Source organism: Lynx rufus, unplaced genomic scaffold (assembly GCF_022079265.1).
Source record: "Lynx rufus isolate CCGP_SWC_20201006 ecotype Redwood Valley unplaced genomic scaffold, mLynRuf1.p SCAF_2, whole genome shotgun sequence".
Classification (NCBI taxonomy): domain Eukaryota; kingdom Metazoa; phylum Chordata; class Mammalia; order Carnivora; family Felidae; genus Lynx; species Lynx rufus.
In genome coordinates this window covers 197877244-197903223 of record NW_025814834.1, presented here as the reverse complement: position 1 = coordinate 197903223, position 25980 = coordinate 197877244, and the positions used below count along the sequence as shown (strand labels likewise).

The 25980-nt window shown below is 41.7% G+C and overlaps 1 protein-coding gene across 2 annotated transcripts; it reads right to left on the bottom strand.

Annotated features, from left to right (window-relative positions):
- Window positions 1-8127: 8127 nt before the first annotated feature.
- Window positions 8128-25452, bottom strand: ZBTB8OS (zinc finger and BTB domain containing 8 opposite strand). 2 transcript variants are annotated; one of them, XM_047084768.1, is made up of 7 exons: window positions 25305-25452; window positions 15363-15387; window positions 14712-14833; window positions 14407-14489; window positions 13384-13436; window positions 11109-11145; window positions 8128-8415 (listed from the first exon to the last, which is right to left on the bottom strand). In XM_047084768.1, exons 1-7 carry the CDS (start codon window positions 25435-25437, stop codon window positions 8329-8331), a joined length of 540 nt encoding a protein of 179 aa, XP_046940724.1. In that variant the 5' UTR covers window positions 25438-25452; the 3' UTR covers window positions 8128-8328. The 2 variants fall into 2 exon arrangements, with proteins under 2 accessions (XP_046940724.1, XP_046940725.1); XM_047084769.1 differs by having other exon boundaries at window positions 25301-25372.
- Window positions 25453-25980: the final 528 nt, after the last annotated feature.

Below are 25980 nucleotides of genomic sequence, written 5' to 3'. Positions count from 1 at the left end.
AGGCTCTGGCTCCTGCTTCTAAGTATATATTGGGAGATTAGGCATTTATAATGACTCAGGGAACCCTGTCACGTGCAAGGCAGAGGAATGAAATGAAAAGGGTGGAGGAACACTACATTCCAGGTGGGGAGGCGTACATACGGCCAATAATGATGTGAGGTAGAAAAGTACCAGCTGCCAGAATCGTATCAATTTGTCCGTTCAACAGATACCTGAACCTCTACCATTTGCAGCCTCCTCCAAACACACGGATCCCTAGGTGGAGTTGAGACAAATTATTTGGGTGGGGAGAGTATTACGTTTGTTTTTACACAAAAACGAATATAGATAACAAAAATGGCCATTCATCCCAACATACAAATAACATGCTGATTTAAAAAGAAAAGGAAAGCTGGCTTTGAGCTATGCCTCGAATGGAAAGGACATCAATATAACCACGGAATGAGTGCAGGGAATAGAAGTCTAAGAGGAATCCAAGACAGCTGCAGTCTGGGGAGTGGGAGGCTAAGGGTGCTATAGATAGAAATAAGAAATAAGGAATTTGGATATGAAAACATGACATTAAGGATCTCTTCCTAAGGAGCGTGGCGCCAGGAGCTTTGGAATCCAGGAAAACCTGGGTTAAGTGTCACTGAAACAGACCACTAAAGATAGAAGGTTCAGGGGTGCCTGGGTGGCTGTTGGCTAAGCATCTGACTTCGGCTCAGGTCATGATCTCATGGTTCATGGGTTGGAGCCTGGCATTGGGCTCTGTGCTGACAGCTCAGAGCCTAGAGCCTCCTTCAAATTCTGTCTCCCCTTCTCTCTGCCCCTCCCCACTCACACTCTTTCTCTCTCCATCTCTCAAAAATGAATTAACGTTAAAAAAAAATTTTTTTTTAAGCATTAAAAAAAAAAGAAGGTTTAAAAAAGGTATAGGGGCACCTGGGTGGTCCAGTCGGTTTAGCGTGGGCTCTTGATTTCAGCTCAGGTCATGATCTCATTGTTCATGGGATCAAGGCCTGTGTCAGGCTCTGCTGACAGCACGGAGTCTGCTTGGGATTCTCTCTCTCCCTGCCCCTCCTCCACTCTCTCAAAATAAATAAACTTAAAAAAACGTATATAAAGCAGAATTGTGACTACATATATTTACTTAAGGGACTTTATGCAGCAATGTATCCAAATATTTACAACACAGTCTAAGTATTTCTTTGGAAATCAGAGAACCCAGGAAAGTTGGGATCAAGCAGGTGGGATGAGTCCAAATAGCTTCTAAAAGGTGAGTTTCCAGGGGCGCCTGGGTGGCGCAGTCGGTTAAGCGTCTGACTTCAGCCAGGTCACGATCTCGCGGTCCGTGAGTTCGAGCCCCGCGTCAGGCTCTGGGCTGATGGCTCAGAGCCTGGAGCCTGTTTCCGATTCTGTGTCTCCCTCTCTCTCTGCCCCTCCCCCGTTCATGCTCTGTCTCTCTCTGTCCCAAAAATAAATAAACATTGAAAAAAAAATTAAAAAAAAAAAGTGGGTTTTTTGGAGGGTGAAAATGTTCTAAAATTGATTGTGGCAACAGTTGCACAACTGTGAAAATATACTAAAGACCACTGAATTGTACATTTTCAATGGGTGAACTGTATGGTAGAGTTATATCTCAATAAAGTAGTTATAAAAACAATCTGGGTAAAAAATCAAAGAGCAGAACTGGAGAGTTATGTAAACTTAGCTGGTTGGTGATGGTGAGTTGCACTGGTCCTGAGAGGGGCTCTGGAGGGCCTAGGGGAACAATGATAAAGGCAGAAACAAAGTCACCCAATAACTGGCTCACCTTCCTTCTCCTGTGATACACCCTTGAATGTTTAATGCTGTGAGCTACAAGGAAACCCAGAAGGGACGATCGGAAGGGAGCGCCTCAGAAGGGCAACTGGTTTGGCATAAAGAGGTGGGCACAGCTTTTGAAAATGGATGCTCAACTGACATATGGAAGAAAGAAAAACAGGAAAAACTTGGCGTAGAGAAGCAGGAAGGAAAATGAAGTCGAAAGAGAAAACAGGAGAGGGGAGAAGCAGAAAGAAGCGGCTTTTTTGCCCTTCTTCATAAACACAGACCTTCGCAGAATGGCACCGGCTACCAGGGTTGTCTCTAGGCTGGTGACACCCCTAACCAAACACTGTGGACTGTTTTAATAAGGAGGAAAGTTAAGGAGCTGTTAGCATTTATTATTCTCGTCAAAGTAATAATAGCCCTCACAGAGCATTTACTATGTGTCATGTGCTGTCCTTTATTTATATTTCTTAATCTTCTTAACAATCCTACAAGTACTATCATCATCACTTCAAATAAAGAAATTAAGGCAGAGAGGTAAAGCAACATGTCCAAAGTGGACAGTTAGTAAGTGGCTTACCAGGACTGTTCAGGGACCCCAGTGATCTGGCTCTGGTTTGTGCTGTTTACAACACAGTCCAAACCCTCAAAGTAACGCTAGCGTAGTCCACAGCTCCAAGTGTAATTCCAAAATTACTCCCCTTTTTTTTTTTCATTTACAAAATAAGATTCTTAATGACCCCAGTGATGCTGGGGTATTGCACAGCAACCTGGTCTGTCAGTGGTCACCCTCCCCATTTCAGAGTCAAGGAGACTAAGCCTCAGATAGGTTAAGGAAATTTCCTGAAGTCCTACAGTTCATGAATGACAGAGTCAGCATCAGAATCCATGACTCTAATGACCTTAACAGTTATACTTGGAAGCAGTTTAAAAAACACACACGGGGGCCTGGCTGGCCTAGGCAGTGAAGCGTACAGCTCTTGATCTTGGGGTCATGAGTTCGAGCCCCACATTGGGTGTGGAGTCTACTTAAAAATACATAGATATAGTGGCACCTGGGGAGCTCAGTCCGTTAAACATCCGACTTCAGCTAAAGTCATGATCTTGCAGTCTGTGAATTCAAGCCCCACGTCAGGCTCTGTGCTGATAGCAGTCCTGGAGCCTGCTTCGGATTCTGTGTCTCCCTCTCTCTCTGCTCCTCCCCCACTCATGCTCTGTCTCTGTCTCTGAAAAATGAATAAATGTTTAAAAAATTTAATATATAGATATAAATTAAAACACACACACACAGTTGTATATTTATTTGACAGTGGGAAGAAACAGTAGAAATCCACCATTCTTTACTGTCTTGTCCTAGGAAACCAGATGTTTCTATAGTTCAAATGTCTCTGCTAAATAACATTAACTTTTGAACTTTCAGAATAAATGTCAGAGAAAGTGGCACAATCTTTGTCAGTGATCTCTTTTTGGGTTGTACCTTAGAAATATCACCCAAACATGAAGTGTTTCCTTATATATAAAATGTGAGTGATGGCTGCTATACTAACCTCAGAGGATCATTACATAAATGTGATTTGTTATATATTAAAGGATATGGTATGAAGACAATGAAGAGAGTCATACAGCCAGGTGGTTCTAGGTGTTACTAATTTCCATGTTTGTAAAATGCAGATACCACATATAGAAATACTGGAAGAACATGGAACACCTATGTGGCTCAGTCGGTTAAGCGTCTGACTCTTGATTTTGGCTCAGGTCATAAACCCATGCGCTGGGCATAGAGCCTGCTTAAGATTCTCTCTCTCCTTCTGCCCCTCCCCGACTCATGTGCACGCTCTCTAAAAAAAGGAAGAAAAGAAAAAAATACTGTAAGGACAAATGGGAAACATACTGAAAGCACTTGGGAAAATACTTCACACAGACCAGTCCTGGATATGCGTTTATGACAAAATAAATATGTTGGCCCTTTTCCTAAGAGTACTTTCTTGCATGTCCAGAATTAGACATCGTTCATTTGATAGGTAACAAAATAAAAATTATTTATGTACATTAGATGGGCAACAACATTGATAAAGTACTATAGTCACTAAGTTCTGTGGATATTTGCTCTGAAAGCTTTTGGAGGACATCCTTTCCAATTCCCTGGTTTCTTAGACGAAGAAACAGAATCCTCGGTCTCAATCTGGAATCCTCAAAGCCTTCTGATTGAAGCTCAGACTTCAGAGGTGGGGACGGGCCAGAATTCTAGTTCACTCAGTGCACATGCCTCACCTTGAGGAGGGTATAAATTGTTCTTTTTCCACCCTTCTTGAACATTTTCTTCCAAAGCCCAAGTGGCAAAGTAACAAAGTGGAAAGAGAATTGGCAAAGTGGTCACAGAGACAGATAACCACTTAGCCCACTTGGGAGGAAGAGACACCAGTGAGAAAATGTCACCATGCCACTATGGAATGTCCACTACGGCAAATCGCTGCCATCAGAGCACATCCAGCCATACTCACAACAAAGGCTGTCTGATAAGAGTGAATGAGAAGATGCTGATGGGTGTGCTTTGGACCTAAACAAACAGAAACTGCAGAAACCTGCTCGTTCTCAGCTCACTTGTTTAAAATACAGTATACAGGATCACAGAAACTTAAAACTGGAAAGTTCAGGAATCACTAACACTCCGTTTCATTTGTTTCCTTATTTTAAATGTTTATTTTTGACAGAGCCCATGCAGGAAGGAGACAGAGGTTGACAGAGGATCCGAAGCAGTGTGTGCACTGACATCAACAAGCCCGATGTGGGCCTCAAACTCACGAACTACGAGATCATGACCTAAGCCAGTCAGAAGCTCAACCAACTGGGCCACCCAGGTGCCCCACTAACACTTATAATATGCAGATGGGGAAGCAGGTCCAAGGTTAGACAGCAGAGTGAGGGCTAGAAATTGAGGCTTGTGACTTGCAATCTTACACTTTTGTAGATCTGCTCAAGGAGCTGATCTCTCAGAGCTCAAGCTCTGCTTGAGTTTGATGCAGTTCCAAGATGCTTAACCCAGAGACCACCAGGCGGTGATGGACCATCCGTTATGTGCCATCGGGAAGCACTCCTTCTGTTTAGAGGGATGAGCCTAGCAAACACTGAACAATTAAAACATTAAGGCTGCAAATCTTTAAAGCTAACTAGGGAGACATAAAGACCACAGAAGGCTAGAATATTAGGAAGGCCTCAAGAAAATGGGACTTGAGCTTTTTTTTTTTTTTAATATTTCTTTTGAAGTTTATGTTTTTATTTTGAGAGGGATCGCGTGCGAGCGGGGGCGGGGCAGAGAAATCAGGAGACAGAATCCCAAGCAGGCTCCTTAGCAGAGCCTGAGGCGGGGTTCGAACTCACAAACTGTGAGATCATGACCTGAGCCGAAATCAACGGACGCTTAACCAACTAAGCCACCCAGGCGCCCCTTGAGCTGTGCTTTAAAGCAGGACTTTCCAACCAGCAACCTGTGGACGAGATTCAGCCTGCATTTTCCCATTGTGATGATCTATAGTTTTTTTTCTTCTTTCCCCAAACTTGGGACTTTCACATAAAAATCCCAATTGTGGAGTGTCACGAAAAGTGCAGCACTAGGCCTGTATTCACAGTAGCAATAAGGGCAAGAGCTGTGAGGCAGCTGCCCCCGTAGCTACTGCATAAATCTTCAGCCAAACACCCACAGTTCACTCTCATTACTTCTGTGACTCCTTGGGCACTGGATGTGCTGTTCATGTTTTCGGAAAAGGGCAAGACAGCCCAGATAGGAGAATAAGACACAAAAGTGACAATGAGTGGGAATGTTATATGGTAGGAGAAAAATATGCTCCCGAGGCCAAGACATAGCTGAAACTAAGAGTCGGGGGCGGCAGGGGAGACTGTATGACCATCTCAATAAAAAAACAAAAATGAACAAATAAATTGTGTGCTGCTGCTGGGTCAAGAATGCCAACTTCACACACAAAAGTTAACATACTCATTTTTCTTCCACTGGGTATCTTCATTTTGGCATATTTAAAAATGAACACAAACTGCATTTAAAAGAAAAAGTTTTTTTAATATTTATTTTTGAAAGAGAGACAGAGTGTGAGTAGGGAAGGAGCAGAGAGAGAGGTAGACAGAATCCGAAGCAGGCTCCAGGCCCTGAGCTGTCAGCACAGAGTCCGACATGGGGCTCAAACTCACAAACTGTGAGATCATAACATGAGCCAATGTCAGACGCTCAACCGACTGAGCCCCCCAAGCACCCCTAACACAAACTGCATTTTATTTTATTTTTTTTATTTTTATTTTTTAACATTTATTTTTGAAACAGAGAGAGACAGAGCATGAACGGGGGAGGGCCAGAGAGAGAGGGAGACACAGAATCTGAAATAGGCTCCAGGCTCTGAGCTGTCAGCACAGAGCCCGATGCGGGGCTCGAACTCACGGACCGCGAGATCATGACCTGAGCTGAAGTCGGACGCTTACCCGACTGAGCCACCCAGGCGCCCCACAAACTGCATTTTAAAATTCACATAAAACAGTTAATAAATTATAAATTTATTATAAATAAAAGGAAATAGAATTCGTATTGTGTAATTAAAACTGACTTGCTTTTACTGAACCCCATTACACAGCACTGGTGGTAAGAGGTGCAGTTACCCATTTTTTTCCCAGTCAAGACTATACCCTACTTGGCTTAATACATCCCAAGAGCTCTTATTCTGGATTCAGCTCTTCCACTGGACTCACAATATCCTCCTGCTCATTTTCACAATCAATGTCCCAAATAGCACATGATATACAAAGGGGTCTATGAAAAAAAGGGACCTGGGTTAGCCTGGAAATTCACCCTGACAAAAGGCAGAGAGGTTCTTCTAGACAGTTTTTGCTTAGAGGGCCACAATTCAAATAAAATGTACCTCAAAATAAAGAAGGGGAAGAAACACCACCCCAGTGATCCTGCTATGTATTCACTGCAAGAACTACTATTTAAATGGTAGGCTCTTGGCCTAGTCTCCATTAGCTCTATTTTCTAGAGAGCTAGCAAAAGATACAGTGCTGAGAACACTTCGGAAGCTCACCATTTCGTTTTAGGTCAAGTTTAGCATGCCGTAATGGTATCTGGCACCACCCAGTGGCAATCTTTTCTCCTGTATGTGCGAATAAATAGCAACTTTGCAAATTCTTGTGGTGGCAACAAATACCTCAATCAATGAATAGAGAACAGAATAATGTTGCAAATCAAACAGAAGCAGTTTCATTACATTACCAACTTTGAGAAGTTTAGATCATTTTTAACGTGGTTTTTTTCCACAATGAAGAACTTAGAAAAACACAAAGAAATGTAAAACACTTTTCTTCTCCAACTGTATAAATATATGGGCTTTAATATAAAATCACATTAGAAGGGCCCATTTTTTTATTTAAAAATTTTTTTAATGTTTATTTATTTTTTGAGAGAAAGAAAGAAACAGAGTGAGACTAGGGGTGGAGCAGAGACAGAGGGAGACACAATCTGAAGCAGGCTCCAGGCTCCAAGCTGTCAGCACAGAGCCTGATACAACGTTCGAACCCATGAACTGCAGTGAGAATCATGATCTGAGCTGAAGTCTGACACTTAACTGACCGAGCCACCCAGGCACTCCTGGAAGGGGCTCATTTGTAAGGGCACTGACTTGTTCTTACGAGAAAATAGGAAAAGTGTCCATACATTAGTGCTTTAAAATAGTGAGAAAGAGAGAAACTCAGGACTCTTTCTAGAGAAGTCTTCCAAATGTTCCAACTATAATTATTTCTTCTAAGAAAACCGAGTGGCATACAGGATGGCTCTGTCCCACAGGAAATCTAAAACAAAACCTCTCTTAATGTATATATAGAAAATATATGTGTTAACCAATTCAGAAAAAAGCAAAGTCCTGGTTGTAGGATTTCTCAAATTATATATTTTTTTTCAAACTGAATTCGATAAGACTATGGAAGGTTCAGAGTATCCTGGGCTGCTGGTGACACCGTTGGTCCCTCTGGGGACCAGGCAGGACGTTTCACTAGAAGGGTGCTACTACAGCAGGGGACTAAGAGATGAGAAGCCATACTTGCCACCTGAAGAATTCTTTAAAGTTTGAGTATTTGCGTAACACGGACCAAACCTGCACCTTGATGTTCCATTTCTGAAAGTCACACTTTAAGTTAAAAAGTTCTGTTCTGTGGGCGCCCGGGTGGCTGAGTTGGTTAAGTGTCTGACTTTGGCTCAGGTCATGATCTTGCGGTTCATGAATTTGAGCCCTACGTCGGGCTCTGTGCTGTCAGTGCAGAGCCCACTTCGGATCTTCTGTCTGTCTCTCTCTGTCCCTTCTCCACTCACACTCTCTCTAGTTCGAAAATAAACGTTAAAAAAAAAAAAAAAAAGTTCTGTTCTGCAAATCTCCATATATCAACAGATACTGTAGAATTTATATCATGGTATCATGGTATCTTCTTAAAAAGAAGAGAAAAAACAGTTCTTCATAGGAGGGGGTTTTTCTTTTTTTTTTTGGTATCTTAAATGTCAATGATCACAAAAACTTCTGGCTTCTCTTCATTATAGACCTGCATTGCTGAGTACGTTATTGCCTTGACTTCAGTGCCCTAAAGTTGGGGTTAGAGAAACAACAAATAGGAAAAAATGAAAATCAAACTCAGGATCAGTAACTCTACAACAATAGGCAGAAAGGCCAAATTTTACTATTATTCTGAAAAACTAAAAACTCACGTGATACAAGCAGTTATTTGTACAGCATTGTACAGTCATCCGGTAAAAATGAGAAGCCACATTGTGCACAGGGAAAGAGCGCTGACTGGGAGGTAAGAGATGAAGCTCTAATCCTGGCTTTGTTTCCACCTGGATAAGGAGGCTGGCTGACCTCTCCAGCATCCCCTTTTTCATTTACCAAGTGGACTGAGTCGAGGAGCCCAAAGCTTTCCTACGGTCTGGCTCAGAGCTCCTTCTCAGGACCTCCTCCTTATAGTCTAACCTGGGGCCTAGGAACACAGACTCCTCTCCTCCTCAGCTGCCAACTCACTTTACTTCCTGGGTTCTCTCTCCACATGTTTCTGATACATGACAATCCCCCCTCGCCTGCCCTGGTTTAAAACCACAGGATTAGATGTTCTCTTGGTTCCTTCCCATTCTAGAAAAGAATCTACAATAATTCTTTGCAGCACAAAACATAGCCAGCAATAGGCAACTGGCATTTGCTAGCTCTATGGCACGAAAGAAATCTGAACGTTTCCCAGATGGATCTGAATGGCACCCACCTTTGCTTTTTTCCCTCCGCCATAATCACCCGGTGAAACCACAACCTAAATCAAATTCAACTTTCTGCCTACGGCAGCACACACCATACTAAGTGGTGTCACTTTAAATCACATCCACAATCTCAAAAGGGCACTCAGCACTGACTAGTCATCCTACATTTGCCACTAAATTCCCTTGCTCAGTCTCTGAAACAATTACTTTCCATCTTCACCTCTAGGATTCCTCCCTCATTCTCACCCTCACACCAGGCCTCCTAGAGAAAACAGGAGCAATCAGTAAGAAGTGACTTATCTTCTCCATCCGTACTCACATTAGCCTTTCCTCCTATTACAATGAACAGCCCGTCCCTGCTCCTATCAGAAGATCAGCTCCTGTACCTGAACACACCACCCCACACCCCCCTTTACCAAAACTTAAGGTCTTTGTTCTGAAATTATTCTCTTCCTCTCCAGCATGATCAATTTGCCCCAAGTTCCTAGATCACTTCCACACAGCCTATGCTGGTGCTACAAACCTTGTAGCTAAAACAAGACACACACACACACACACACACACACACACAAACTGCTCCCTTTCCAACCGCATTCCCCTCTGGCTAGTACTGTTCTATTTGTTCCCCTTTTCAAACTCTTCAAAAGAACTGTCTCAATACACTGCCTCCACTTTCCTATCTTTCATTCTCTCTTTGACCCATGTATCTTTCCACTGATTAGTAAACCCATGGATAATTCTCAATCCTCATCTTACGCAACCTCTGAGCGGTCTCAAGATCATTAGATATCCGGCTTTAAGGGCACCCCCTTTTCTTTTGCTCCCTTTCATGAGGTTCTCCTTGTCTTTTACTTTTTGGCTCTGTCTCTTCCAAACTTAGTACCCCAGGGCTCAGTCCCCTCTATACTCTCTCTTATCTATACTCCCTCCGACATAATCTCATCTAATCCTATGGCTATAGATATCCTCTGCTCAGTGGCGGCTCCCAGATTTATGTTTGCAGAGATAGCTATCTCCTGAATAAGACATCCTATAGGCAAATGCCTATTATGAGACATTTCCATTTAGATGTCTAATATATACCTCACACATAAGATGTTCAAAAGAAAATTCCACGTGTCGTTGGTATTGTAATTCACATGCTCCCTTCTAGCGGTTTCTCTCTTTTTAAGCTTCTCTCCCAAAGTTCCCTCATCAGGCTTCATTTCATTATGTTGTGCTTGAAGAAATGATACTGCAGCTACTAGAAGCAACCAGGACTTCCCAGTCACTCTCAACTAATTTAGGTCTCTTTGGCCTAAACACAAGGGTCAGCAACTTGCAAATCACAGGGCAAACCCAGGCTGCCACCTGGTTTTGTATAGTCCTACCACCTAAGAATGGTTTTTACATGTCTAAATGGTTGGGGGGGAAAAAAACCACAAAAGAATACCTCATGACATTTGAAAACGATATGAAATTGAAATTTCAATGTCCATGAAGTTTTATTGGGATACAACCACATTCATTCGTTTATGTATTGTCTATGGTGGCTATAGTGATACAATAAAGGAGCTAAATATTGTTCTTCTATCACTCTTGTTCCACAAAGCTTTAAACATTATCTAGCCCTTTACAGAAAAAATTTGCCTCCCGCTATTCCTATATACAGATTTGACTGATATAGAGTGGAGTCATACAGGTTGGCAAATACAGAATCCGGAGAAGCACAGAAAGTAGAAGGTACTTTAGAGAACATTCAGTCTAAAACCTTCATCACAGGAAGAGATACAGAAGCTTGAAAAGGCAAAGGGACTTTTAAACCCCATAAAAATCTATAACAAACCTGACCCTGGAGCCCAAGTGCTGACTCCTAATCCACCAAATCAGATGTGTGGAATCAGCGTTTAAACATAACATGGTCAGGGAAGCCTGAGGAAAACTTACCACTTACTTCACACCAATTTGTTAGAACTCACTAAAGTTTACTGGCATATACTAACTTTATGGTAAGAAGGTAAAAAATGTTCTTAATGGCTGGATTTAAACATACCTGAGGGTGCTTGGACAATGAAAATTCTTCTCCCCACCTTAAGAAGGAAAATTAAAAAATGATTTAGACTTCCAGGATTTAATACCTGTTCTCTCTTTACATATTTTAAAATAAATCTTATAAATGTGGTTAAGATATGAGAAGGCCAAAAGAGATGGGAGGGATAAGGGGCTTTAAATTTCAGTTTGAGGGGCACCTGGGTGGCTCAGTCAGTTAAGCGTCTAACTTCGACTCGGGTCATGATCTCATGGTTCGTGAGTTAGAGCCGCGCATTTGGCTCTGTGCTGACAGCACAGAGCATGAAGCCTAGAGACTGTTTGTAGTTCTGCGTCTCCCTCTCTGCCCCCGTGTCTCCCTCTCTCTGCCCCTCCCCCACTCATGCACCTGTGCTCTCTCTCAAAAATAAGCATTAAAAAATGTTTTTAATAGGGGCACCTGGGTGGCTCAGTCAGTTGAGCAGCCAACTTCGGCTCAGGTCATGATCTCATGGTCAGTGAGTTCAAGCCGCGCATCAGGCTCTGTGCTGACAGTTCAGAGCCTGGAGCCTGCTTCAGCTTCTGTGTCTCCCTCTCTCTCTGCCCCTCCCCTGTTCATGCTTTGTCTCTTTCTCAAAAATAAACATTAGAAAAAAGTTTTTAATAAATAAATACAGCAGCATGTTTAAAATTTTCACTGTACTTGGGGCGCCTGGGTGGCTCAGTCAGTTGGGCGGCCGACTTCGGCTCGGGTCATGATCTCGCAGTCTGTGAGTTCGAGCCCCGCGTCGGGCTCTGTGCTGACAGCTCGGAGCCTGGAGCCTGTTTCAGATTCTGTGTCTCCCTCTCTCTGACCCTCCCCTGTTCATGCTCTGTCTCTCTCTGTCTCAAAAATAAATAAACGTGGGGCGCCTGGGTGGCGCAGTCGGTTAAGCGTCCGACTTCAGCCAGGTCACGATCTCGCGGTCCGTGAGTTCGAGCCCCGCGTCGGGCTCTGGGCTGATGGCTCAGAGCCTGGAGCCTGTTTCTGATTCTGTGTCTCCCTCTCTCTCTGCCCCTCCCCCGTTCATGCTCTGTCTCTCTCTGTCCCAAAAATAAATAAACGCTGAAAAAAAAAAATAATTAAAAAAAAAATAATAATAAATAAATAAATAAATAAACGTTAAAAAAAAAAAATTAAAATTTTCACTGTACTCAAGGCTATACAATGATTTAAATACTATCTCCCACTGGAGAAAGTAGGCCTGAGTATCACAGAGGCAAAATACTACATTCTGTAATATGCTCTTATTTTATAACTTTTGAAAAAGTGTCCATGGTCTGTGTATAGAAGGCCCTAGAAGGGTACTTTCCTAGAACCCGGGATAAGTATCTTCTCTCCCTTCAAGATGAATGTGGCTAGAGATCACAGTTGGAGAAGCAGTATTGGTAGTGAAAAGAACAAAGTTTTAAATTTCTGTTCAACCATTTATTAGCTAAATACCCTTGGATAAGGCTGATTCCATACCCATTAAAAAAAAAAAAAAAGGAGGGAGGAGAATAAAAGACCTCACTTTACAAAAAGAAAAAAGAAATGAATCAAATTCAACATGAAGTGGAAAAAATAGGCTTTACATAGAAATAACCTAAAAGAGGGGAGCCTGGGTGGCTCAGCTGGTTGAGTATACGGCTCTTGATTTCAGCTCAGTTCATGATCACACGGCTGTGGGACTGAGCCCTACGTGGGGTTCACACTGAGCATGGAGCCTGCTTATGATTCTCTCTCTCTGCCCCTCTACCCTACTCACACTCTCTCTAAAATAAATCTTAAAAACAAAACAAAACAAAACAAAACAAAACAAACCAGGGGTGCCTGGGTGGCTCAGTTGGTTAAGCATCTGACTTCGGCTCAGGTCATGATCACAGTTCGTGGGTTCGAGTCCTGCATTGGGCTCTGCTGTACTGACAGCTCAGAGCCTGGAGTCTGCTTCAGATTCTGTGTCTCCCTCTCTTTCTGTCCCTCCTGGGCTTGCACTCTCTCTCTTTCTCAATAATAAATAAACATAAAAAAAAAAATCAATAAATTGGGAATCAGGTTTAAGAACCAAAATTAACTCTGTTCTGACACATTTCTGGTCTTCCAAAGCTGAGGACCAAAGCCCTTGCTCCTAGGGTTCACAAAGCTTAATCTGCAGAGGCCCACTGGGCTGCAATGGGACCTCTGACTTAACATTTCTGTCTTCCTGCCCAGTACGTTCAGTGAAGAATATAATTTTAACATCTTTCATGGCTTGTTACTTAAAAAGATCTTCAAAACATACCCAATTGACCGTAATTTGAAATTTCTTTGATCGATATGAAGTACCTTCACTTCCTAAAGAGGAAAAGAAAATTTAATTTAAAAAAATGTTCACAATAGACCATCTACTAAAACATGTCTAATAACTGTCAAAACACTATGTTGTACACCTGAAACTGACATAATATTGTATGTCAGTTATACTTTAATTAACAAAAATATGTCTAGGTTGTCCCCTTTCCTAGAAAATAACAATGTACAACTTCCCTGAAGCAAAGAAAATTAAAATGTTAACTAAAGTAGAACAACAAACTAAATATATTTCAAGGAAATAAGGTTTTTTTCTTATATAGTGAAGAGAAACGTTCTTGAAAAATGTACACTCTAAAAACAGGAGTCAAGAACTTTCTCTGTAAAATAGAATAGAATGATACAGGATTTCAATCGTTCTTGGCCCATTTTTAACTAACACTGTAGGCTCTTGAACTCTGCAGGACAAGGGACCAGTTAGAGGAGTGTATGTAGCATAGCTGGGAAGGGAGAGAATGGAGTGATTATGGAAGCAAGGCGCTGTGTGTTAGGTAACAGTGATGTTGAGATAGATTCCCTTCTAGAGGCTGATGGCAACAGGCAATCTCCATTTGGATTTTCCTTTTTCATGTTAAGGAAAACTGACAGCAATTTTTAAATTTAGGCCAACATGGCAGAGTTGCTAAATTTCACAAGGGACAAAGGAACATATGGATGGACATAAATATAGCTCAAACTAGGGAGACATAAAAAGTGTGGGTGAAGACAGCAGGTGCATTCTTATCACACAATCCTGATTAGTGACAAGTATATGGTAAGAGATCTAAATATTACAAGATGCATATACATAGGCAAAGGCAGATTAACCAAGGAGTCCCTGTTTTCTACAAATCAGTATCATCTTAGGATCTGTATGGCTTGGTTTTGCATCACACATTCTATTCTCAATCATTTGTTCTCTTAAAATCTGAACTAGAACCCGTTTGCTCAGTAAAAAAGAAAAAACGTTGCTTACCCGGGGTATGAAGAATTCGTCAGCACTGAACTTATAAAGCCACTCATCCAAAAAGTGAAACAGAAGAGACTCTAAGTCATCTCCTACACAGGATCAAGAAGAACCATGACAGTATGATGTTTAATGATTCTCCTCTCTAAAAACTTGTTTGAATTTAAAAGTGTAATGAATTTCTTAGGCTAGCTGAAAAGAGGAAGAACAAGCTCATAATTAATTTAGTTGCTCTTATTGTGAAAATATACTGAAATCATGTACAACACTGCACATTTGCATAACAATTTCTTCCCTGAAAACAAATTGGTTACCTTGGGTTTCTACTTCTAGTGTTTGGAGGGGCTCCACCGTCCCAGTATCTGTCATGTAACCAAACATGGCCATTGCACATTGCTCAAATGCTTCCTCCAGAGTATCTCCCCACGCATGTAACCTAAAGAAATACATTTATGCCCTGTGTAATAAAATTCAAGAGAGCAAGAGAGAAAACTTGACAGCAAAGTCAAAATAAAATTAGCATGGTAAATACAAAACCAAAGGCAGCAATCAATTTAATGGCACAGAAACTGGGTTCTTTTAAACCATCATTTTCATGTTGTAAAGGAACGAAAATAGGAAGAGAAAATTAAAATTAGGGACATCAAGGGGCATCTAGGTGGTTCAGTTGGTTAAGTGTCCAACTCTTGATCTCAGCTCAGGTCATGATCTCACAGTTCGTGGGTCTGAGCCCCACGTCAGGCTCGGTGCTGACAGAGAGGATTCTCCCTCTCCCTCGCTGTCTGTCCCTCCCTGGGTTGTGTGTGCATCTGTGTGCACATTCTCTCTCCCTGCCTCACAAAATAAATAAACTTTAAAAAATAAATAGATAAATAATAAAATAAAATTAGGGACATCGAGATTAAAACATCGGACTTCCTATTTAAGAACATGATTTCAAAGACATAAATTGCAGGTATACTCACTGGACATCTGCCGTATGATCCAAATCTGAGGGAGAGAGGGGAAAACACATATGTCATTGAACTTGACTTGCAAGTCACAAGAAACTCTAGTTCATTATTAAGAATATTATCCTTCTGTGGTGCCTGGATGGCTCAGTCAGTTGAGCATTCAACTCTGTTTCAGGTCATGATCTCACGGGGTTCAAGAGTTCGAGCCCCCCTCAGGCTCACTGCTGTCAGCACAGGCACGCTTCAGATCCTGTCTCCCTCTCTCTCTGCCCCTCCTCTTCTTGCTCTCTTTTTCAAAAATAAATAAATTATTGAAAAAAAAAAAGTAGGGGCGCCTGGGTGGCTCAGTCGGTTAAGTGTCCGACTTCAGCTCAGGTCATGATCTCACGGTTCACTGAGTTGGGAGTCCCGTGTCGGACTCTCTGCTGTCAGCATACAGCCCGCTTCAGATCCTCTGTCTCCCTCTCTGTGCCCCTACATTCGTGCTTTCTCTCTCTCAAAAGTAAACAAACATTAAAAAATTTAAAAAAAAAGTAAACTCAACACGATGTTTATGAGCTTCTTCCTGATTATCCCCACAGAAACACCTGAAAGCAACACCTGCTACTACAGCAAACTCCCACTGGATCTGTTATCCCAACATTTCAGTCTACTCTTCACTGTTATCATGACTTCTGTCAGTTCTTCCTACTTAGATCATTGAATATTCAGGCTAGAAGGAAGCCTTGCAGCTCATTTAATATAATTCCCTCACGGACAAGAAGAAAACTGGGGCACCTGGCTGGCTCAATCTGTAGAGCGCGTGACTTCTTGACCTTGGGTTGTGAGTTTGAGACCATGTTGGGTGTAGACATTACTTTAAAATTTTTTTTAAAAAGAAGAAACCTGAAATCCGAAGAGATCGTGGGACTTGTTAAAGACTACTGTTGTTTAGAGGCAAAGTTGGGCCTAGAATTGAGACGTCCTGAGTGCCAGTGTAGTAGATTTTGTACCATAACACAGTTTTTTGTTGACACTCAAGGCTCACATTCTTCTCCAAGTCACTCAAAAATATTCCCGTGGACTTAATATGTTTTAGGCACCAGAGATGACCAGCAGAGATGATAAAGAAGTTAAAAGAGAATGACAGGTATTAACCTTAGAGTAATGAAAGCATGTGTCCAGAATGCTCACAGTAGTGGATTCCCCAAAATGAAAAACCGAAAGTTCACCGATAAGAGAACAGATAAAGATGCGATGCAATACTACTCAGCGATAAAATGGTGTGACTTACTGGGGCACCTGGATGGCTCAGTTCCGTAAGAATCCAACTCTTGGTTTTGGGTCAGGCCATGATCTCATGGTTCATGGGTCTGAGCCCCGCGACAGGCCCTGCGCTCACGGCAAGAAGCCTTTTTAGGATTCTCTCCCTTCCTCTCTCTCTGTCCTCCCTCCCCCCTCCGCTTGCACTCTCTCTCTCAAAAATTAATAAATGAACATTTTTTTTAATGGTGTGATCTACTGACTCATGCATTAACATGAATCTCAAAAACATTAAGTGAAAACTGCAGAACTCTCAGCATGTAACACCTCTATCCAAACTCCTCTGTGACAAAAGTGATCAAACTTTAGTACAGCTGGACTTCTAGCAGCATAAGCCTAGTTCCGAGGATCACCCAGGCCCCAAAGCATTAGATTACCTACTGGGGGGGAAAGAGCTACACAGACAGGAGAATTTATTGTTCATTCCAACCAAAACCTAACAACAGGCCCTTAACCTCCCTTTCTTAAAGCATTTACTATAAAGGACTTACAACTGTGAATATTTATCTCTTACAACTCAGCAGGGTCCTTCTCAAGGACTCCAGAGCCACTCCTTTGAAATGTAATCAGCATAAAGGACTCCTGGTCTCAGTGGGAGGATCGAATCCTAACTTCCGTAACTGCCTGTTACCAAATCCTGCAGGCCTAATCGAATTTACGCAGACTAACTGTTTGTAATTTTTCACTTCTCTGAATCTATGAGGCCCCTGCCCTCCCCTCTTCTCAATTCTCCCTTTAAAAGGCCCCATCACCTCTGCAAAATTTGGAATGGAGTTCAGTTCTTTCTTTTACTATAATTACTGAAAAAAAGTCATTCACCACTTTAATGTCTGGCTGTGTTTATCTTTGATACTAAGTGAAGAAGCCAGGCATAAAAGAATCTATACTGTGTGAAACTTTAAAATAGGCAAAATTATGCTCTGGTAATAGAAATCCAAACTGCCTCAAAGTAAGGACATGGTGGGGGGAGGCTTATAGGAAAAAAAGCAAAAGGGAACTTTCTAGGGTGATGGAAATGTTCTACAATCCAATGTATAATACACTCCAATCATAAATGGATATATATGTTTATCAAAACTTATCAGACTCTACACTTAAGATCTGAGCACTTCTACCATATGTAAATTATATCTCCATTTTAAAAAACAATTTGAGGGCGCCTGGGTGGCGCAGTCGGTTAAGCGTCCGACTTCAGCCAGGTCACGATCTCGCGGTCCGGGAGTTCGAGCCCCGCGTCAGGCTCTGGGCTGATGGCTCAGAGCCTGGAGCCTGTTTCCGATTCTGTGTCTCCCTCTCTCTCTGCCCCTCCCCCGTTCATGCTCTGTCTCTCTCTGTCCCAAAAATAAATAAACGTTGAAAAAAAAAAAAAATGATTCTAAAAAACAATTTGAAAGAACAATGACAGATTACTATAGGCCAGTAGTTCTCAAATTTTTGGTCTTAGGAACCCTTTACTCAAATATTATTGAAGATCCCAAAAAGGTTTGATTTATATGTGTTGTATCTGTCCATGTTAACCATACTAGAAATTTTAACGAAAAAACGTTTAAATACTTATTAATTCATTTAAAAACAACAACAAAATTGGGGCACATAGCTGGCTCAGTCAGTAGAACATGTGACCCTTGATCTCAGGATTGAGTTCTAGCCCAACATTGGGTATAGAGATTACTTAAAAATAAAATCTTTAGAAAATAGTAATAATCAATAAAAAACAAAGCCATTTCACTCAACATAAATTGCATACCTTTATAAAAAATAACCATATTTCCCCAAAACTTTAGTGAGAAGAGTAGCATCGTTTAGGTAAGTATTTTGAATGTCTTTCAATGTGTTGCAATATATTGATTTAGTTGAAACACGTACATAAAATCAACCTCACATATATGTAGGAGAAAAAGGGAGGAGTATCTTAATAGCTTTTCACAAAACTATATATAATCTTCCATGATGCTATACCGAAACTAGAAACATGCAATGTGGAATTTGAAGCTGTTATAATGAATTTTCATACACTCTAACATTAAAATCCGTAACTCTATCTTGTGCCTAGAACGGATCTTATCTGTGCCTGATGGTATAACACCAAAGCACTGGTCTTTTGAAAAAATATTAGTTCATTGATTTATACAGGTAATGTCGACACATTTAATTATATGAAGTGAAATTACATATATACGTATATTTGGTTTTTTTATTTTTTATTGTTTTTTCAACGTTTTTATTTATTTTTGGGACAGAGAGAGACAGAGCATGAACGGGGGAGGGGCAGAGAGAGAGACACAGAATCGGAAACAGGCTCCAGGCTCCGAGCCATCAGCCCAGAGCCTGACGCGGGGCTCGAACTCAAGGACCGAGAGATCGTGACCTGGCTGAAGTCGGACGCTTAACCGACTGCGCCACCCAGGTGCCCCGTGTATATTTGTTAATATCACCACCAATCTCATCAGAAAGATCTTTTAGTACTAGGAAACTGTCAAGCTCATGATGACAGACACAAGTTTTCCAAAATTCGAATTTCACTCAAATACTTGAATTTTATCATTGCCAACAAATATTGTGTTCTTTTCCTTGAAGTGTTTTAAAGAAATTATCTGCCAAATACCCCTATCTGAATAACAACACTACATCTTTCAGTCCTTCTTTGGAAGAAAACAAAGGGGGGGGGGTCTTCCATGAAAAACAAAACCAAAACAAAAAACCAGCTCACAACTCAATTACACAAGTTCTTTTCCTCAAGGTAATCATCAATACCTTGACAAGCAACAGAAACACTGTATGCACATTTCCCATTCTGTTTCACAGAACATTAAAAAGGCATGTACTCACTGGTCAAGATTTAATTAAACTGACAGTCCTTACTGATTCATCAAGGACATCTCTAAGTGAAAATGATTTTTTCTTTTAACCTTAGGTACATAGTGGTTAAGGAATAAAGTGGTTACCAGTACAGTTTGGTGTTGCCTCAATTTGTGCTAAGGGGACAGCAGGTGTACCTACCAATGCTTTTGCACCATCAGCACAAATACCAACACAGCGAAAGAGCAAGTATCTCAGTATTATTGCAAAAGTTTTTTGACATCACAGATCCTCTGAAAGGGTCTGGGGAACCCCAGGGGTCCAAGGGTCACACTTTGAGAACTGAAACATAGGAGAGACTAGGAAATAAACTTAACTTGGACTGAATTCCCAAAGGAAACAAGACTTAACATTGTAAGTGCCAAAAGCCTAAGGGTGCTCTGTACGTGTTTGCTCATTCTCTTATTTCCAATTTTTGTTCAATGCATGATACACAACAGGTGTTCAATCATATTGCTGAATGAATCAATAAGATGACAACTACACGGTTGTCTACACAGTCTTAAAGGAAAAAACAGGGCTACAGGAAAAGCTTGGGGAGAGATTTGGGGGTGGTCTATGGAAAGAAATGAAGCTGGGAGAAAATACAGACTAATCTCACATGACATCAATTCAAAGACTGTACAAAATGTTGCCAAGCAGAATCCAGTATGACCAAGTGGGATTTATTCCTGGAATGCATGGATTCAGTTATTAGGAAATAGATTAATGTAATTCATATATGATCCTCTCCATAGATACAATCATGAAACATACTATAAAAATATTGACAGGATTTTTGAGCAAAAAGTTTTTTCTGTACAAATTAAAAAGTTAAACTATTTTTCTTCTCTCATTCTTTTTAATGCTTATTTTGAGAGAGAGAGAGAGAGAGAGGACGTGTGCAGGGGGAGGGGCAGAGAGAGAGAGAAAGAGAATCCTAAGCAGGCTCCCAGCACAGAGCCCAACACAGTGCTCCATCCCACAAATGGGGAGATCATGATCTGAACCAAAATCAAGAGTCGGACGCTTAACCAACTGAGCCACCTAGGAGCCCCTTTTCTCTCATTCTTAATTGCTATATTTACTGAATGTTTCTGTGGTGTAATAAAGATATATATTTGGTCTTTGTCCCTGGTTTCTGGCAAAGCTCCTAAAACCCTTTGGATTCTCCTGAGTGATGAGTGTTTTGTTATTCATTAATTATTACCTTCTGTCCACACCTGAATCTATGCCATGGTGGTGACTCAGGGTAAGGTCCCTAGATAGCCTTAGAATGGGGCAGTCACCAGGAAGATCATGATTAAAGAGCAGGAACTTCCAGCCCCACCCCCTCACCACCAGGTGTGAGTGCCTGGCCTGTGGAGGGTGGAGCAGGAGACTGAGTTATAGACTCTTAAAGAGATTTGGAGAACATCCCATTGGTGAGCTCATCCATGTGCTAGGAGGACGACAAGCCCAGAGGGGGCATGGAAGCTCCAGACCCTCTCCCCATACCTTGCTCTATGCATGGCATCCGTCTGGTTGTTCCTCAGTTGGATCCCCTATAATAAACTGGTAAACCTAAGTAAAGCATGGTTACCTGAGTTCTGTGAATTGTTCTAGCAAATTACTGAACTTGAGCCCAAGGAGGAGTGGGAGGAGAATGTATGGGAACACCAGAATTTGCAACTGATTAGGCAGAAGTGTGGGTAGCTTGGGTACCCCATTTGGGGCTGCCATATGAAGTGGAAGCAGTCTTGTGAAATTCAGCCCTTAAACTGTGGGGTCTGTGTTAATTCCAGGGAGTTAGGATCAGAACAGAATTGAATTGACTGATACCCAAGTTGGTGTCAGAGAACTGGAAAACTGCTTGATGTGGAGAAACCACACACTTGACGTCAGAAGTGGTATTAGAGGAAAGAAAACAGAGTTTTATAATGCATATATTATTATAATACAGTTGAACACACAAAATTCAAAGTGTACGATGAAAAAAATTTGGATACTCTTGGGTATCAACTGAAAATTTTACTAACTATAAGGGAATACTATAAGGAAGCAGGGTAAAAAATTAATTATACAACTCAGCAGCTTTCACAATTATAGTCAATAACAGGATAGACAAGAGATGATATCAGGGCAGAAAAGATCATTTACATCAGAAACAAAAAAGGTGTGGGGGCCTGGCTGACTCAGTGAGTAGAGCACGTGACTCCTGATCTCAGGGTCATGAGTTTGAGTCCCACAATGCCAAAGACATTACTGTAAAAAAATAAATAAATAAATAACAACAGATGGGTGCCTGGGTGGCTCATTCAGTTAAGCATCCAACTCTTGACTTTGGCTCAGGTCGTGATCTCCTGGTTTGTGAGATAGAGCCCCATGTCAGGCTCTGCACTGACAGCATGGAGCCTCCTTGGGATTCTCTCTCTCCTTCTCCTGCCCCACCCACACTCACTCGCTCTCTCTCTCATAATAAATAAGCATTTTTTTAAAAAGGAAAAGAAGCAAAAAAGATGAAATACCTAAAAATAACCTTCTCAGGATACACAAGATTTGAAAAATGGAAAGGCATACACCATTCCTCAAAAAAATCCTAATATAAATATTAAAGTTTTAATTCTCCCTAAATTTATAATTAATATGATTGAGAAAATACCAATAGTATTTTTTATCTGTGGTTTATTTTATTTTTAAAAGTTTTTGTTTATTTAAGTAATCTCTATACCCATTGTGGGGCTAGAACTCACAACACCAAGACCAAGAGTCACATGCTCTACCTCCTAAGCCAGCCAGGTGCCCCTATCTGCAGTTTACTTTAAAATAAATGAAAAGGAGGTGAAAGGTAGCCAGAAATATGCCACTCAGGTATAAAGATTATTTTGAGTTGAAGACAAATGAGAGAAGATACAAGAAAAACTCTCTGCCCTCCCACTATATGTCTAAAACATAAATGTATAAAGGTGCTCCCCTTTGCCTATCAGCAAGGACAGAAATCAATCATTAAAGAAAACTCTAGACCCTTATCCACCCAGTCAGCACCAGAGGAATCTACATAATAAAGTTTCCTAACTAGCCCTCACCTTCCATTAGTTTTCTATATATTTATCATCCCACAATTGGCCGCCCCAGAAGTACAAAATGCTTTTCCTTTGTCTTGTCATTTCTCTACAAAATTACTGCTCCTGTTAAGACGCTATATAAGCTCAAGTTCTAACCAGCCCTTTAAGTTACTCATCACTGAATACTCCTATGTGAGGGGCACCTGGGTGATTCAGTCGGTTAAGCAACCGACTCTTGACTTCAGCTGTTTGGGAGTTTGAGCCCTACTTTGGGCTGGGCTGACCGTGCAGAGCCTGCTTGGGATTCTTTCTCTCTCCCTGCCCTTCCTCCACTCACTCACACACTCTCTCAAAATAATTTTAAAAATGTTTTTTAAGTTTATTTATTTTGAGAGAGACAGAGAGCAAAGGGGGCAGAGAGAGAGAATCCGAAGCAGGCTCTGCACTGCCAGCGCAGAGCCTGATACAGGGTCAAACCCATGAACCGTGAGACCATGACCTGAGCCGAAACCACGAGTCAGACGCTCAACCCACTGAACCACACAGGCACCCCTCAAAATAAACTTAAAAAAAAAATACTTCCAGGTGAATGTGCAACACATGTGTTTATAAGTTTGTTTTTTCTAACTGATTTGTAGGGACCCAGCCAATGTACGTATGATGGGTATAGGAGAAAGATTTTTTTCCTCCCCTATAGAGGTATAAGGGTACACATAAAAAAAGGTAAACCATTAACTGATCATTGCTGAAGCTGGGTGATGTGCAGATGGAAGTCATCATACTAGTTTTGTATATATTTACACATAGCTGATGTTTATCTACATATAGGAAAAAAAAACAAAACAAGAATGGCAGGAAAGGGGCCAATAGTGAGGGGAGAGTGTCCTACAACATATTAAAAGATAGAATAGGGGCACCTCGGCGGCTTAGTCGGTTAAGCGTCTGACTCTTGATTTTGCCTCAGCATGATCTCACTGTGAGTTTGAGCCCCAGTGTAGAGCCTACTTGGAATTCTCTATTTCTCTCTCAAAATAAATAAACATAAAAAAACAAAAACAAAAACAGGCAAAGCTAATCTATGATGTTAAAAGTTAGGTTAATGGGGGGCACCTGGCTGGCTCAATTGGTGGCATGGGCAACTCTTGATCTCAGGGTTGTGAATTCGAGTCCTATGTTGGGTGTAGAGATTTCTTAAAAATAAAATCTTTAAAAAAAAGTCAGGATAATGGGAGCAGTGGGGAGGGCGGTGGTGATTGGAAAGGGGCATAAGACAGGATGCTGTAATATTGTTTATCCACATGGTTATTAGGTATACAGGTGTATTCAGTGTGTGAACATTCACTTATGGTATGTGCATTCTTCTGTATATTATACTTCAATGTAAGTTTGCATTTCCAAGGGCACCTGGCTGGCTCAGTTGGTAGAGCATGCCACTCTTGAACTCAGGGTGGTGAGTTCAAGCTCCACACTGAGCACAGAGCTTACTTAAATTAAAAAAAAAAAAAAAAAGTTTTCATTTCCAAATGTACAAGAAAACACAGAATTGTTTTACAATCTTAGAGTGGACAAAGCCTTCCTAAGTATGACTACCCAGACGTCATAAAAAGGGTTAATAAATTTCACTACATAAAAATAAATTTCTGCAGAGTAAAATAAGACCAACAATCCAATAGAAAAATGGGTTCAAAATATGAATATACACATCCCAGAAATGGACATACAAATAGCTCCAAACATACTTAAGTATGTTCAACTTCACTTATAATAAGAAAAATGCCAGGGTGCCTGGGTGGTTCAGTCGGTTGAGCATCTGACTTCAGCTCAGGTCATGATCTTGACTTCGGCTCAGGTCATGATCTTGTGTTCCTGAATTTGAGCCCCATGTCTGGCTCTGTGCTGACAGCTCAGCTTCGGAGCCTGCTTCGGATTCTGTGTCTGCCTGTCTCTCTGCCCCTGTACCGCTTATATTCTGTCTCTCAAAAAATAAATAAATGTTAAAAAAAATTAAAATGCAACTAATATCACAAAATATTTAAACTGGAAAAGACAAAGTATGGTAATGCAGTAAATGGGCGGAAGTGTGAGGACTAAAGCACGCTCACATAATGACAGTGAGAGTATAAACTGTTACATCACTGGAGATCAATTTAGCAAAAACTGTTAAAGTTAAAAATGCACATATCTTGGGGTGCCTGGGTGGCTCAGTCTATTGAGCGTGGGACTCCTGATTTTGGCGCAGGTCATGATCTCGCGGTTCATGGGACTGAGCCCCAACATGAGGTTGACAGGGCAGAGCCTGCCTGGGATTCTCTGCCTCCCTCCAAAATAAATAAATAAAAATCTTAAAAATGCACATATCCTTTGACAAAGCAACGTAACATCGGAAATTTACAGATACACTTGCACACGTGCAAAACAAAGGATGCACAAGTATATTCACTGCTCTAACCATCCCACTGTTGGGAGATACGTAGGGGAGACAACCCCGCAAATGCTTAGAAATATGGTTATCTCTAGAATACACTGATAAAATTCCCACAAGATAAATGTGACTAGGTATATGTAGAAAGAGTTCAAAAGACTGTAGACGCAGCAGCCCAGTTCCCGCCTCTCAGACCAGGTGGGTTTTTCCTCCAGCATCCCCCGGACTCGTACCTACAATACAGGGCGAAATGGGATCACGCCTGAAGCACCTAATGGGGTAAAGCCGGAGAGGCCAGAAGACCTGGGCAAGGAAAGAGGGCATGAGAAAACTGAGCCACCTACTCACACTCGTATTTCCGAATGACTGGAGGATACTTGGCCTTGATTGCCTTCTGCTCTTCAGTCAAATTGTAATCTCGAATATCTTCCTCTTCCTGCGCCATAATTACAACCCTGGACACTCCACTTCCGCCCTTCATTAGCCGGACTTCAGCCCTGATTTACAACTTCCGCTCTAGACTCCGCCCCTTGGCACACACCCTTAAAGGACCAGGACTCCATTCACCCAGATGTACTTATACCCTAAGACTCCTGGCCTAGGACCCGCCGGTGGAAAAACGTCTCTAATAGACTTAGGCCCTATTCTCTGCGTTTGCTTCATCACTTCTAAGAACCCAGGAAACAAGTAAATTGGGGGACCTGGAAGTAGTAAGACACTTGAGCTGGACAGTCCTATGCCTGAGTGGTAGACGTGTTTTCTTTCTGCCTCATTCCCAGAGTTGATAACTAGACCCGAAAGCATCCCAGATTTTTCACGTCAGTGCTCTGAAATTGTCGCGAGCTGAACAGCCTTTAAGAAAATGGCTGCCCCCTGTAGAGTGCGGACTAAACATCTCACGTGACCCGGCGGGCGCCCTCCCACCAGCTCCGCGCGCGCGCAATCGAAGGAAGTCGGCTCCCGGCCGAGTGGGGGCAGGGGAGGGGCGCGCTCCTGGGCCCCGCAGAAAGCGATTTTGCGCCTC

Excerpts from the sequence above, each read along its gene's own strand:
- ZBTB8OS (XM_047084768.1), bottom strand. The coding sequence starts at position 25,437 with ATGAAGGGCGGAAGTGGAGTGTCCAGGGTTGTAATTATGGCGCAGGAA. Across the intron at positions 13,437-14,406 it reads ACGAATTCTTCATACCCCGG|GAAGTGAAGGTACTTCATAT; the intron begins GTAAGCAACGTT and ends TTTCCTCTTTAG. Across the intron at positions 8,416-11,108 it reads CATTGTCCAAGCACCCTCAG|GGCACTGAAGTCAAGGCAAT; the intron begins GTATGTTTAAAT and ends CCCCAACTTTAG.